Raw genomic sequence first — 15247 nt, forward strand, 5'->3', positions numbered from 1 at the left:
CATCTTATTTTTTAATAGAAATAAAGATGCTGATGACATAGATCTAATTATCACTACAACAATCGTAGGCCTATGATGATGATGATGACAATAATAACAGTAAAGTTATATTAGGATATTATTATTACTATTAATACTACTACTGTTATTATTAACCCGAATATTTCCTCTCACCATCATACAATACTTTGGCCTAGGCTATGTCCATCACTTTCTAAATAATGGAACTCCTTTTCTTAATCATGCCAGTCAAATAAGATATCGGACACAATATGACATATACAGAGTTTCATTTTATTGTCATTATTTTATTTTCATAACTTAAATGTTTGAGTTTATGCACCTGTTTAAAAACGTAGCCTGTAGGTCTATGTGTCAAAGACACTCGTTTCCTGCAAAACTTTGCATATACACAAGTGTTGGAAAATCATGTAACTTTATCAAGGGCATCATATAAAATGGGGTAGGCTACCACACTTATCACAGCAAAACATAATTTGTACATAGTCTTCAATTATTCTCTTAAATTATTAGCCTATAAAGTTTCAAATAAATATCGACATTTTACAGTAATCCTGAGATTTAAAACAACAGTATAGTGACATTATAATGTCAAATTCAAGGAAAATATGTACTAATAGAATAGTCCACAGCATCTTTGCGCGGTCTAAACTCGCATGCGTAATTCCAGATTTGGGCAAATCAGTGTGCGTAAAGGCGCATGTTTGGCATTTTAGCCTCGGAGCTTTTTAGTCAGTTTCGCCTGTGGCGAGAGTGGCAGGGGATTGGGATCCAGAGAGATCGTGTAGTTTTCGCATGTGCTTTTTCAGGTCAAAGTTCCTGCAGAATCCCTTGCCGCAAGTCGGGCACGTGAAGGGCTTCTTGTCATTGTGCGTGTGCATGTGGAACGTCAGGTTGTACACTTGGTGGAAGGCCTTGTTACAGATGTTGCATTTGAACTGTTTCTCCCCGCTGTGTGTCAATTTGTGGTTCTTGTAATTACCTTGATGATAAAAAAAAGAAAGTGGATGTCAACAATATTGTGAAGAATCAGAGCCACAGTTATCAGTCAATTCCGTTTGAATCCAAATCATAAATCGAGTCGTACATTGTACATGTAATCTGAGTTTAATTGAGCAACGTAAATTCAGTTCTGAAAGCAATCTAGATTTTCTTCTCAAAGCAGAATAAATAATAATCTCATATCCAAATATTGCAAATTATTCCATGTATTTAGGCTACTTTATTTGGACAAATCGAGTAATGGTCATAACAAGGTACATTTCCAATCATGTAATCCAGAACACTTAACATTAACATTCTTTATAACCTTTTTGATGAAATCCTTTGCCGCAGAACTCACAGACGAAAGGTTTGTAACCTGCATGGATTCGTGTGTGAGTGTTAAGAGTTGAACTCCGGTTGAACGCTTTTCCACACTGGTTGCATTTATGAGGCTTTTCCTGTGAAGGGCATATGAACAAATGAATGTGATTTTAGAAATCTAATTTTATTTGGGTTCCAACTAAAGCTGTAGGCATACAGTACAATTGCTTATATAAAGGCATATAATAAACTAGACTATAGCCTATAGCCTACTGTTAAACAAGTGAACGTTGAGATGTTCAACATCAGGCAAAAATATGCATATTTTAGCCTTAAATACAATAATGGCATTGATGCGTTGTTAAATCAAATTTACTGATAATGCAGGCCTAGTTCCTCGCTTAAACAACATGGAACATGGGAATGGCTTTGGGTATGATTATGATGATTGAATAGAATACCTGAGTATGAATAATTTTGTGGCGACAAAGGGTGCTTGCTTGTCGAAATCCCTTGCCGCATACTTTGCAGATGAATGGTCTCGCTCCAGTGTGCACGGGCATATGGCGCGTTAAATTGTAGTGGGCGTTGAACACCTGTGAATAGAAAATACAGATATTATGATTCTAACATGAACGATTTGAAATTATCAAGCAGGCCTGCAAAGGAAAAGACCACCAACATGAAATGGATGGTCTTACCTTTCCGCAAACCTCGCAGGTGAATACTTTGGGTTTGCCGCTTGGGCAACCGCTGTTCAATTTGGAAGAGCCCTTGAATAGTTTGTCCGATATAATCTGTGCGCTCTCTTTCATGTAGTGATGGAGTTGAGTTTGGGAAATGTCTTTAACTCCGGATGCGTATCTGTCTGCACAGTGAGACACTTTATTTTTCTCCGCGAGGAAAGCTCTCTGGCGCGCATGCTGCAGTGGAGTGTTGAGAAAGTAGGAGGCCATGGGGTGGATGTTTACGATGCTAGCTGGGGGTGGGCATGCACTCTGCCCGCAGTTCAGGTAGCACACAGCCCCCATGGCATGAAAAGATGACTGGTTTACCACCCGTGGTCGAAAAAGTTTGTATTGCCCCACCGACGAGCTCAGATCTGGTTGTTCGTTCTTATAGTTCAAACCAATGCTGACCAACTCATTTGAATTATACGAGGAAGCGTCAAAGTGACTCGTTTCTAATCCATTCATATTTAGTTTATGACCGGGTTCGTATGCCAATGGCACTAATGGTATCATGCAATGCAGTGATGATGAAGTCATGTTGAGCGCCTGCTTCGGGTCCGCTTTGCCCACCGGAGTGTGATGGAACAGGTTGGGGAAAGGTATCGACTTTGGCTCGGGCGTCCTGGCCATAATCCGTTCGATCGAAAAAGCGAGAGGCTTGGTGGAGGTGATCATGTTTCCGCCCGCAGTCAAGTTTCTAGAAGCCGAGGGGGTGCCGAAAATTCCCGCTGAGTGGTAGAGCGCACTGTCCATAACTTTCAAAACAACACCTTTGGAAAGCAGGCGTTGGTGGTCCTTTTGTAGATACCTTTGATTCCTTCTCACTGCCCCGACAGAAAGGACATCATTCGGCACACTCGGAGTCGACGAGAGCCCCCTCACTGTTCTCGCTTTGCGTTGATTCCGGAAAACCAGCACTTATGTCTAGCACGACTGCTCAATAAGGCGTGTTGAGTCAATAACGCAGCCAAGACCTCACCAATAGTCACCGCCCAAGAAGAAAAAGTAAAGTAGATAATTGCTCAATTCTCTTCCATCAATTCTCCACTTGTGGCCCATCTACTAGGCTACTGCTACGATAACGTTTGTCTTACCCGCGTCGCAAAGGAGCTGTTCTTTGGTGGCCTGAGTCTTGTACAACTGTAAAGCTTTTGGCAAATCTGAGTTCCCCTTGTGGTTTCGTGTGACATCATTTGAAATCGCACAAGACAGGCGCTCTGTGGGGTCAGAGGATGTCAGCATTTGACATATCCGAATTTGATATCTTAATTGGTGCATGATATTTTAAGCATGCAACAATTCTAACTAATATAGGCATTGGTTTTACGAATGTGTATTATGCTCATATTAAAGATGAACTGTTATTTATAAAAATGTACAAAGCAGTAGATGTATAAATCCTCTTTACTACAACTCAGCTATTAGGACCTAGTCCTATGCCAATATTTACAAATTGGTCAGACACATGACGCTACCTTTATACTCATTGCGTTTTTAACCGAATTAACTATTATAATTGTCTCTATAGTAATCCAACAACAAGAAAACCCCACTATGCCGAACACATTACAATCTAATCTGAATTCTAGTGGATACATTTTTATAAAAAGCTTATTTTAAGGTGTGGGCCTTTACATTTTGGCTACTGTATAAAATCCAATATAGGCTACAGTATTTTCATAAAACACTGAGTTAATTCAAGTAGAGCTATTCATTTTTTTTATCAGTCTGCCAGTAGGCCTATACACGAGGGAGCTCAAGTAAACCCAAAGCTGGTGGGACTGCGGAGGTGTGCACGATGAGCTCCATATGTGCCTCAAGGACTATAGGTTTGCGCTGTCAGGAGAGGTGTATGTATCCGAACAACAACTTCTCTAGCGAATGTACAGTAATGAAAGCTTGTCCACTGTTCCGGTTGAAGTCATATTGGTAATAACTTGGAACGTTTCATCTGGGTATATCTAGAAGAATGCTCAATGACAATCCTGTCAATGAACAAGGTAAATATGCGCATCGATTGAAACTGTCTGCGTTCCGTCACAGCAATTTTTATTTAGACTGTTTACACTGTTTGATTTCTTCCAATTGAAATAAAAAAAATATAGGATACCGAGAAATGAATGATGAAGGAATGTCACGGAATAGAATAAAGAGATAGGTTGGCGTTCTTTTTTCTTCTAATTGAAGAAGCACTAATAGCAACACTACATTATTATTAGTATTATTATAACATAACTATTGGAGTAATTATTATTCAATATATTATATGATACGGATTGTCGAAATTAATAGGTGACGATATTTATTATTTATTGTGTGAAACAAATCAAATTGGTTGTCAAAATGCTATCTGTTTGGTGTCAAATAGCCTATAATCCAAAGCCTTTTAAAGAGAATCAGCGGGGTGCTTTCTTGTGCTGCTCGAATTTCTTTCAGTTAAACATTTTGGAGACCTGACTGAAACCCATATGGCTTGGCTTGCTATTCATTGATGCGGTGCTAAGGATTCAGACCTAAACATCTTTCACGTAATTAAAATAATTTGTAATCACTTGATTGACATTAAAATCTCATATAATTACAAAGTATTGGTATAAACTGGCGTTAATCCCTTGTGTTTTCTTTTCCCCCCGGACTTTTTATTTTCCTTCAATTCTGAGACTATGGCATGAAGAGAATGCGATACAGCTCACTTCTATTGCAAGGACCATTTAGGTAACCAACACAGTGATTGTAGTAAATGACGCAGCTCAAGGGATTAACAGTGATGCATAATAATAATAATTCCTATTCATAATATTTATTATTATTATTATTTAGTTAGGCCTATTTTTAATCTCAATGCATATGTATTATTATAAATAGTATTATTAGGTATTATTTACCTTTCCTATTAGGCTAAAAGTTATTGAAAAAATGCTAAAAAAAGAAATACTGATATTTCACCAATATAATTTAAGGTTAGGTCTATGTACTAAAAGCCAAAAATAAATAGGCCTAACTGCATGCATTCATTTCTTTAATATGCGAAATTATCGTTTATGTTGTGAAAATTCTGCGGACCGCAAATACGCCTAATTCAAAAAAAGAAAAAAATACTAGGCTAAACTCCTTCCGTAGCCTCCTATGAGGTTTATTTTGAAAATGAACCCATAACATATCGCTTATAGGCCTATTCATACAGTGTAGCCTAAATAGTTTTTATTAATCTTTCTGGCGAACAAAACGAAACAAAACATTGGATGTAGGCTAGACTTAAGCCTTCACACTGTGTAAATTATAACACTGCTTCAATCATCAAGTCAGTAACCGACCATTAACTACTTAGTAATTACATGCTGTCAGTAATTAATAAGGGGATATCCTGATTGGTTAACTCCACAGCAGATCGACGTTATGCTTGTGGCGACACAGACGGACAGCTGGACCACAGTTAGTTATAAAAAATCTTTGGCTGGACCGTGGGCGAGGTTGCCTGATGCTGTTTCTCCTCTTCACTTGCATTTCGTTTGAAAATACAAACTCAACAACATCCTATTTTGTGTCATGTGAGATATGGTAATGTGGAGTAACTAGCACCCCTCCCTGTCATTCTCAAAGAAACCATTTTCAACTCTTTCCCTGGTTGCCACTACTCTTGCACAAATCAAAATTGGCTCTTTTTTAAGTCACTAACAAAACGATTCTGAGGTAAGTTGATCTAATATTTTGTCTATTAGAAAAAGTTATGTACAGTATATCATCTACTTAAATTAGACCTCTAAACTTTTTATAGATATGTCTACCATTAGGGGAGACTAAAGATACATAATCCACTTGTTTAGAGATACAAAAAAAATGCAGTTTTTAATAAAGCAGTAACATTTAAGGTGAGTGTGCTGGGGGTAAACTGCCCCCTCAGTCCAATGCAAGTGAATGCTACCCAAATTATAATTTTCCAAATCATGTCCAAATCACGTCCAAATAATCAACAAAGTAACTTAAATGAGTTACACAGTCATTTTTAGATAGGCTACTTAAGAATGATTTGGCATCATAATAATAAGAAGATATTGAGGATAGTGAGGATATTAATGAGAAGAGGATAGTGAGGACAGTGAGGATATTATTGAGAAGAGGATAGTGAGGACAGTGAGGATATTAATGAGGCGAGGATAGTGAGGACAGTGAGGATATTAATGAGAAGAGAATAGTGAGGACAGTGAGGATATTAATGAGAAGAGAATAGTGAGGACAGTGAGGATATTAATTAGAAGAGGATAGTGAGGAAAGTGAGGATATTAATGAGAAGAGGATAGTGAGGACAGTGAGGATATTAATGAGAAGAGAATAGTGAGGACAGTGAGGATATTAATTAGAAGAGGATAGTGAGGATATTAATGAGAAGAGGATAGTGAGGACATTAATGAGAATATGGACAGTGAGGATATTATTGAGAAGAGGATAGTGAGGACAGTGAGGATATTATTGAGAAGAGGATAGTGAGGACAGTGAGGATATTATTGAGAAGAGGATAGTGAGGACAGTGAGGATATTAATGAGAAGATGATAGTGAGGACAGTGAGGATATTAATGAGAAGAGAATAGTGAGGACAGTGAGGATATTAATTAGAAGAGGATAGTGAGGATATTAATGAGAAGAGAATAGTGAGGACATTAATGAGAATATGGACAGTGAGGATATTATTGAGAAGAGGATAGTGAGGACAGTGAGGATATTAATGAGAAGAGGATAGTGAGGACAGTGAGGATATTAATGAGAAGAGAATAGTGAGGACAGTGAGGATATTAATTAGAAGAGGATAGTGAGGACATTAATGAGAATGTGGATAGTGAGGACATCAATGAGAAGAGGACAGTGAAGATATTCACAAGAGGATAGTGAGGACATTAATGAGAATGTGGATAGTGAGGACATCAATGAGAAGAGGATAGTGATGATAGTGATGATATTATCGAGAAGAGGATAGTGAGGACATTAATGAGAATGTGGATAGTGAGGACATCAATGAGAAGAGGATAGTGATGATAGTGATGATATTATCATTTACATTTAAGTCATTTAGCAGACGCTCTTATCCAGAGCGACTTACAAATTGGTGCGTTCACCTTAAGACATCCAGTGGAACAGCCACTTTACAATAGTGCATCTAAATCTTTCAAGGGGGTGAGAAGGATTACTTTATCCTATCCTAGGTATTCCTGAAAGAGGTGGGGTTTCAGGTGTCTCCGGAAGGTGGTGATTGACTCCGCTGTCCTGGCGTCGTGAGGGAGTTTGTTCCACCATTGGGGGGCCAGAGCAGCGAACAGTTTTGACTGGGCTGCGCGGGAACTGTACTTCCTCAGTGGTAGGGAGGCGAGCAGGCCAGAGGTGGATGAACGCAGTGCCCTTGTTTGGGTGTAGGGCCTGATCAGAGCCTGGAGGTACTGAGGTGCCGTTCCCCTCACAGCTCCGTAGGCAAGCACCATGGTCTTGTAGCGGATGCGAGCTTCAACTGGAAGCCAGTGGAGAGAGCGGAGGAGCGGGGTGACGTGAGAGAACTCGGGAAGGTTGAACACCAGACGGGCTGCGGCGTTCTGGATGAGTTGTAGGGGTTTAATGGCACAGGCAGGAGCCCAGCCAACAGCGAGTTGCAGTAATCCAGACGGAGATGACAAGTGCCTGGATTAGGACCTGCGCTGCTTCCTGTGTGAGGCAGGGTCGCACTCTGCGGATGTTGTAGAGCATGAACCTACAAGAACGGGCCACCGCCTTGATGTTAGTTGAGAACGACAGGGTGTTGTCCAGGATCACGCCAAGGTTCTTAGCGCTCTGGGAGGAGGACACAATGGAGTTGTCAACCGTGATGGCGAGATCATGGAACGGGCAGTCCTTCCCCGGGAGGAAGAGCAGCTCCGTCTTGCCGAGGTTCAGCTTGAGGTGGTGATCCGTCATCCACACTGATATGTCTGCCAGACATGCAGAGATGCGATTCGCCACCTGGTCATCAGAAGGGGGAAAGGAGAAGATTAATTGTGTGTCGTCTGCATAGCAATGATAGGAGAGACCATGTGAGGTTATGACAGAGCCAAGTGACTTGGTGTATAGCGAGAATAGGAGAGGGCCTAGAACAGAGCCCTGGGGGACGCCAGTGGTGAGAGCGCGTGGTGAGGAGACAGATTCTCGCCACGCCACCTGGTAGGAGCGACCTGTCAGGTAGGACGCAATCCAAGCGTGGGCCGCGCCGGAGATGCCCAACTCGGAGAGGGTGGAGAGGAGGATCTGATGGTTCACAGTATCGAAGGCAGCCGATAGGTCTAGAAGGATGAGAGCAGAGGAGAGAGAGTTAGCTTTAGCAGTGCGGAGGGCCTCCGTGATACAGAGAAGAGCAGTCTCAGTTGAATGACTAGTCTTGAAACCTGACTGATTTGGATCAAGAAGGTCATTCTGAGAGAGATAGCGGGAGAGCTGGCCAAGGTCGGCACGTTCAAGAGTTTTGAGAGAAAAGAAAGAAGGGATACTGGTCTGTAGTTGTTGACATCGGAGGGATCGAGTGTAGGTTTTTTCAGAAGGGGTGCAACTCTCGCTCTCTTGAAGACAGAAGGGACGTAGCCAGCGGTCAGGGATGAGTTGATGAGCGAGGTGAGGTAAGGAGAAGGTCTCCGGAAATGGTCTGGAGAAGAGAGGAGGGAATAGGGTCAAGCGGGCAGGTTGTTGGGCGGCCGGCCGTCACAAGACGCGAGATTTCATCTGAGAGAGGGGAGAAAGAGGTCAGAGCACAGGGTAGGGCAGTGTGAGCAGAACCAGCGGTGTCGTTTGACTTAGCAAACGAGGATCGGATGTCGTCGACCTTCTTTTCAAAATGGTTGACGAAGTCATCTGCAGAGAGGGAGGAGGGGGGGGGGGGAGGAGGATTCAGGAGGGAGGAGAAGGTGGCAAAGAGCTTCCTATTATCGAGAAGAGGATAGTGAGGACATTAATGAGAAGAGGATACTGATGACAGTGATGATATTATTGAGAAGAGGATATTAAAAGTGAGATGTGCAATGCCATTTATTTTTCAATATTTAATTTATTGAATTAAAATAAGATGCCTAGACTTGAGCTTTTATGAGTTAATTACAAAAATATATTAGTGGGGGGGGGGGGTAGGGGGGGTAGTTACCCCCACATTACTCTAATGGTTATATAGACAAGTAGGCCTAAAACAATAGAAATGGGTGAAAACAATTTAAGGTTCATTCCAAAATGCTATATATACACATTTTCAGATATTTTGGTAAATTAGCTTTTTTTGTTTAAAAGGTAGACAGCGATATAACATAGATGTAGAAAATAAACAGCATATTGGATCAAGTTCCGCAACAACAAAGAGCATTGAAGCGCAAGGCTCAACTTCTCCGCTGCTTTGGTGCCCTGGCTACAACGCTGTGAACAGCATGATGCGAACCCATGCACCTGCGCAGATACTATCTGTGACTGTGTGAGAGCGAAGTCTTGCATCTCACTCATCTCAATATCTGTGGTGTTGCTCGTAGCAACGTCCTTTCGCGAAGTCGACCTTTAAAGAACTTATGAAAGAGATTGGTATTTTTCCCCATCTAATCACAGCATGAGATACTTTACACCACTGCTTAATGGTTTCATTTCAGAGAGACAAATAATCATATTTTGTTGCAAAAGTGCCTTCAGAAAGTATTCACACCCCTTGACATTTTCCACATTTGTTGTGTTACAGCCTGAATTTAAAATTGTTTAAATGTAGATGTTCTGTTCACTGATCTACACACAATACCCCATAATGTCACAGTGTAATTATGTTTTTATAAGTATTTGTAACGGCGTTCGTCTGTTGAAAGAGAGTCGTACCGAAATGCAGAGTGTAGGTTACTCATGTGCTTTAATAAAGGAAATAGCGATACATGAAATAACTGAGAATACAAAACAACAAACGGACCGTGAAACTATACAGCCTATCTGGTGAATACACAAAGACAGGTACAATCACCCACGAAATACAACGCGAACTCAAGCTACCTAAATACGGTTCCCAATCAGAGACAAAGAGAAGCACCTGACTCTCATTGAGAACCGCCTCAGGCAGCCAAACCTATACCACACCCCTAATCAGCCGCAATCCCAAATAATACAAACCCCAATACGAAACACAACATATATACCCATGTCACACCCTGGCCTACCCAAACTATTAACAAAACACAAAATACAATGACCAAGGCGTGACAGTATTCAACCTTTTGTTATTGCAAGCCTAAATAAGTTCAAGAGTAAAAATGTGCATGACAAGTCACATAGGTTTTATGGACTCTCTGTGTGCAATACTAGTGTTTAACATGCTTTTTAAATGAATACCCCATGTCTGAACCCCAGTTGAGCAGTGAATTTCAAGCACAGATTCAACCACAAAGACCAGGCATGTTTTCCAACAGTTCATAAAGAATGGCACCTATTGCTAAAAAAAAAGAAAAAAATAATAGCTGACATTGAATATCCATTTGAGCATGGTGCAGTTTCTAACTTCACTTTGGATGGGGTATCAATATACCAAGTCACTACAAAGAAACAGGCGCCCTTCCTAACTCAGTTACCGGAGAGGAAGGAAACCGCTGTAAACAGTTACAAAGTTTAATGGCTGTGATAAGAGATAACTGAGGATGAATCAACAACATTTCAGTTACTCCCCAATACTTACATATACTTACATATACTTCATATAATTGATCTTGGCTTCATAATAGTTTCTTCTGCTTTTTGTTGCGTTTAGTCACATAATTTCTCAATTTGCAGTAAGTAAGTCAGATGTGCAGCCAGACTTATTAACCACTCCTTTTACCTCATCTTTCAACCATACCGTTTTTCAATTCCTCATCAACCATGGGGGCTTAACAGTTAGTTTCTTAACAGGTGCATGTTTATCAATAATTGGAAGTGCAGCATCTAGATACTCCTTATTAATCACATCAGACCAACAATAATGTTGATCTCTTATACACTATTTTAGGCCCAGCTTTTGGAACAGCCCTTCAAATGAGTGGATTTGGCTATTTCACCCACACCCATTGCCGACAGGTGTATAAAATCGAGAACATAGCCATGCAATCTACAAGGGCACAGGGCAAGACCCAGATGCAGACATGGGAGGCAGATGGATATTAATAAATATCAGAGACTCGAACCAAGGTGCAGGCAAGAGACTGGTCGTGGACAGGGAAAAGATCATAAGGTCAGAGTCCAGGAGGTAAAGAGAGGCAGGCAGGCTCGAGGTCAGGGCAGGCAGTATGGTCAGGAAACCCCTGCGCCGTGGTCAAACACTCAGGAGATCTCACCGTGTACGCAGGATGGCTATCGATGACACAGGTGGAGGGGTGTGCCTGGAAACAGAAGACAAAGGGCTGTGAGACGCGGGCTTAGTCCTAGACACATGGAACGTAGGGTGAATACGGAGGGTACAGGGTAACAAAAGATGAACAGCAGTGGAACTAAGTACTCTAGAGATGGGGAAAGGACTAATGAAACGGAGGAAAGTTTGCGCAACTCCACCCGAAGGGGCAGGTCCCACGTGGATAGCCATACTCTATATCCAATGCGATAGCGAGTAGTTGGAGTCCGGCGGCAGTCCACTTGTCTTCGATACCTGGAGTTGGTCTTGAGAAGCGCTGGCCGAGCTCTTCTCCAGGTACGCCGCCAGCAACGGAAGAACTTCTGGGCCGAGGGTATGTTGACTTCCTGCTCTTGTTCTGGGAAGAGCGGAGGCTGATACCCCATGGACCACTCGAAATGGGTGAGTCCTGTGGCTGAACAGGGAAGAGTGTTCCGGGCATAATCCATCCAGACAAGTTGTCGGCTCTAGGTAGTGAGGTTGGTCAAGACGAGGCATCTTAAGGTTGTTTCCAGGTCTTTGTTTGCTCGCTCCGACTGGCCGTTGGATTAGGGATGGAATCCGGAGTACAAGCTGGCCGATAACCCAATAAGGGTGCAGAACGCCTTCCAGAACTGAGACGAGAACTAAGGACCCCGGTCGGAGGTCCACCGGGGGTCCGTGGATCCTGAAGAGGTGCTGCACCATGAGCTGGGCTGTCTCTTTGGCAGAGGGTAGTTTGGGGAGAGGGATGAAATTGGCGGCCTTGGAAAAACGATCCACTACTGTCAGAATGACGATGTTGCCATCAGATGGAGGGAGCCCAGTGACAAAGTCCAGGGAGATATGGGACCAGGGACGATGAGGGACAGGTAGTGGCTGAAGGAGGCCGAAGGGGCTTGCCCCGGAGTCTTATCCTGAGCACAAATGCGGCGATGAAGGCAGAGGTGTCAGGAACCATTGTGGGCCACCAGAAACGTTGTCGGTGGAAGGCCAGGGTTTGACGGGAACCCGGATGACAGGTAAGCCTGGAGGAATCAGCCCATTCCAGGACCGGACTGAATTAGGGACGAATAACAGGTTAGCCGGGCCATCCCCAGGGCCAGATTGGGAAGATTGTGCCTCGTGGACCAAGATCTCAATACCCCAGCCCACAGCATCCGCAAGGCATGAGGTAGGGAGGATGGTCTCAGAATCAGAGGATGTTGCAGCGGGACTATACAGGCGAGAGAGGACATCAGGTTTAACATTCCTGGACCCTGGATGATAGGAGATGGTGAAGTTAAACCTGGCGAATAACTGAGGCCACCGGGCCTTCCTGGAGTTAAGGCGCTTGGCTGTGCGGAGATATTCCAAATTCTTGTGGTCGGTCCAAACCAAAAACTGATGTTCTGCTCCCTCCAACCAGTGTCTCCACTCCTCCAGTGCCATCTTGACCGCCAGGAGTTCTCGGTTACCCATGTCGTAGTTTCTTTCTGGAGAGTTGAGACGATGGGATAGGAAGGCACAGGGATGGAGCTTTTGGTCCTGGATGGATCGCTGGGACAGGAAAGCCCCCACTCCAATGTCAGAAGCATCGACCTCAACCACAAACTGACGGGATGGGTCCGGATGGGTGAGGATGGGGGCTGTAGTGAACCAATGCTTCAGGTCCACCAAGGCTCTTTCAACTGCTGGGGACCATGTGAACGGTACCTTGGGAGAGGTGAGTGCCGAGAGGGGGGCCGCCAGGATGCTGTAGCCTCGAATGAAACGCCAGGTTTCACCTTTTCCGGGTCCATCTGGACATTTCCTTCAGCGATGACATATCCCAGAAAGGAGAGGGTAGAGCGGTGGAACTCACATTTCTCTGCTTTCACAAATAACTGGTTCTCCAGGAGGAGCTGAAGGACTTGTCGAACATGGAGGACATGAGAAAAAAACAAGATGTTGTCGAGGTAGACAAACATGAAACAATTTAACATGTCCCGGAGCACATCATTTACCAGGGCCTGGATGACCGCGGGGTCATGGTGAGTCCAAACGGCATGACCAGCTTTGCATAATGTCCCCTGGCAGTGTTGAAGGCTGTCTTCCACTCATCCCCTTCGCATATCCGAACCACGTGGTAGCTTTTCCGAAGGTCCAGCTTGGAGAAGATGGTAGCCCCCTGGAGAGGTTCGAAAGCCGAGGAAAGGAGTGGTAGGGGGTAACGATTCTTGACCGTTATGTCATTAAGGCCCCAGTAGGTAATGCACGGACGCAGGCTCATGCCTCCCAATGGTGGCTTCATGCAGGGAGACATCATGGCAGAGCTGGTCCAAGTCTGTTGGGTCTGTCATGGCCAGTTCGTACTATAGGGCACGGGGCGAGAGCCGGATGCAGACGCGGGAGACAGATGGCTCGAGTCTCTGATATTTATTCGTATCCAAGGGGCAGGCAAGAGATTAGTCGTGGACAGGCAAAAGATCATAACAAGGTCAGAGACCAGGAGGTACAGAGGCAGACAGGCTTGAGGTCAGGGCAGGCAGTATGGTCAGACAGGCGGGTTCAGAATCGAGGCAGGAAAGGACAAGCAAAAAACAGAGAAAAGGTAAAAGCAGGCGCACAGAGTAACACGCGGGTTCACCTGACAAAACAAGATGAACTGGCACAGACAGACAGACCATGTTGTGTTGCTACCATGTTGTTGTCATGTTGTGTTGCTACCATGCCGTGCTGTCATGTGTTGCTGCCTTGTTTTATGTTTTTGTCTTAGGTTTCTCTTTATGTAGTGTTGTGTCTCTCTTGTTGTGATGTGTGTTTTGTCCTACAGTTATTTAAAAAAAAATCCCAGACCCCTGTGCCAACTGTAAAGTAAAGTTTGGTGGAGGAGGAATAACAGTCTGGGGCTGATTTTTCATGGTTCGTGCTAGGCCACATAGTTCCAGTGAAGGGAAATCTTAATGCGAGCCAGGCCATATCGCCTAACATCAATGCCCAACTTTACTAATACTCTTGTGGCTGAATGGAAGCAAGTCCCTGCAGCAACGTTCTAACATCTAGTGGAAAGCCTTCCCAGAAGAGTGGAGGCTGTTATAGCAGCAAATGGGGGGGGATCAACTTCATATTAATGCCCACGACTTTGGAATTAGATGTTTGACAAGCAGGTGTCCACATACCTTTGGCCATGTTTGTGATCACTGCATCCAAAGTTTAATGGCTGTGATAGGAGAAAATAGGGGATGGCTCAACAACGTTGTCATTATTCCACAATACTAACCTAATTTGACAGGGTGAAAAAAAGGAACCCTGTACAGAATAAAAACATTCGTCCTGTTTGCCATAAGGCACTAAAGAGTTACTGCAAAAAATGTGGCAAACCATTTTTTTTCTTCCCTGAATACAAAGTGTTAAGTTTGGGGCAAATCCAACACAACACATCAAAGAGTACCATTCTTCATATTTTCAAGCATGATGGTGGCTGTATCATGTTATGGGTATGCTTGTCATCGGCAAGGAGTAGGGAGTTTTTTAGGATAAAAATTAACAGAATACAGCTAAGCAAAATTCCTAGAAGAAAACTTGGTTTAGTCTGGGGACAAATTCACCTTTCAGAGGGACAATTACCTAAAACAGAAGGCCAAATATCCACTGGGGTTGCTTACAATTTCTTAATTTTTTTATTTAACAAGACAAATCAGTTAAGAACAAATTCTTATTTACAACGACGGCCTACCAAAAGGCAAAAGACCTCTTACGGGGGCTGGGACTAAAACTAAATATAAATATAGGACAAAACACACATCACGACAAAAGAGACAACACAACACTACATAAAGAGAGACCTAAGACAACATAGCAAGGCAGCAA

At 43.1% G+C, this 15247-nt stretch overlaps 1 protein-coding gene across 1 annotated transcript; it reads right to left on the minus strand.

Annotated features, from left to right (window-relative positions):
* Positions 1-297: 297 nt before the first annotated feature.
* On the minus strand, positions 298-3168 carry LOC115134793 (fez family zinc finger protein 1-like). The gene is made up of 4 exons (XM_029668988.2): positions 2028-3168; positions 1788-1922; positions 1331-1463; positions 298-1003 (listed from the first exon to the last, which is right to left on the minus strand). Exons 1-4 carry the CDS (start codon positions 2808-2810, stop codon positions 750-752), a joined length of 1305 nt encoding a protein of 434 aa, XP_029524848.1. The 5' UTR covers positions 2811-3168; the 3' UTR covers positions 298-749.
* Positions 3169-15247: the final 12079 nt, after the last annotated feature.

The sequence above is a fragment of the Oncorhynchus nerka genome, linkage group LG9a (genome assembly GCF_034236695.1).
Source record: "Oncorhynchus nerka isolate Pitt River linkage group LG9a, Oner_Uvic_2.0, whole genome shotgun sequence".
Taxonomy (NCBI): domain Eukaryota; kingdom Metazoa; phylum Chordata; class Actinopteri; order Salmoniformes; family Salmonidae; genus Oncorhynchus; species Oncorhynchus nerka.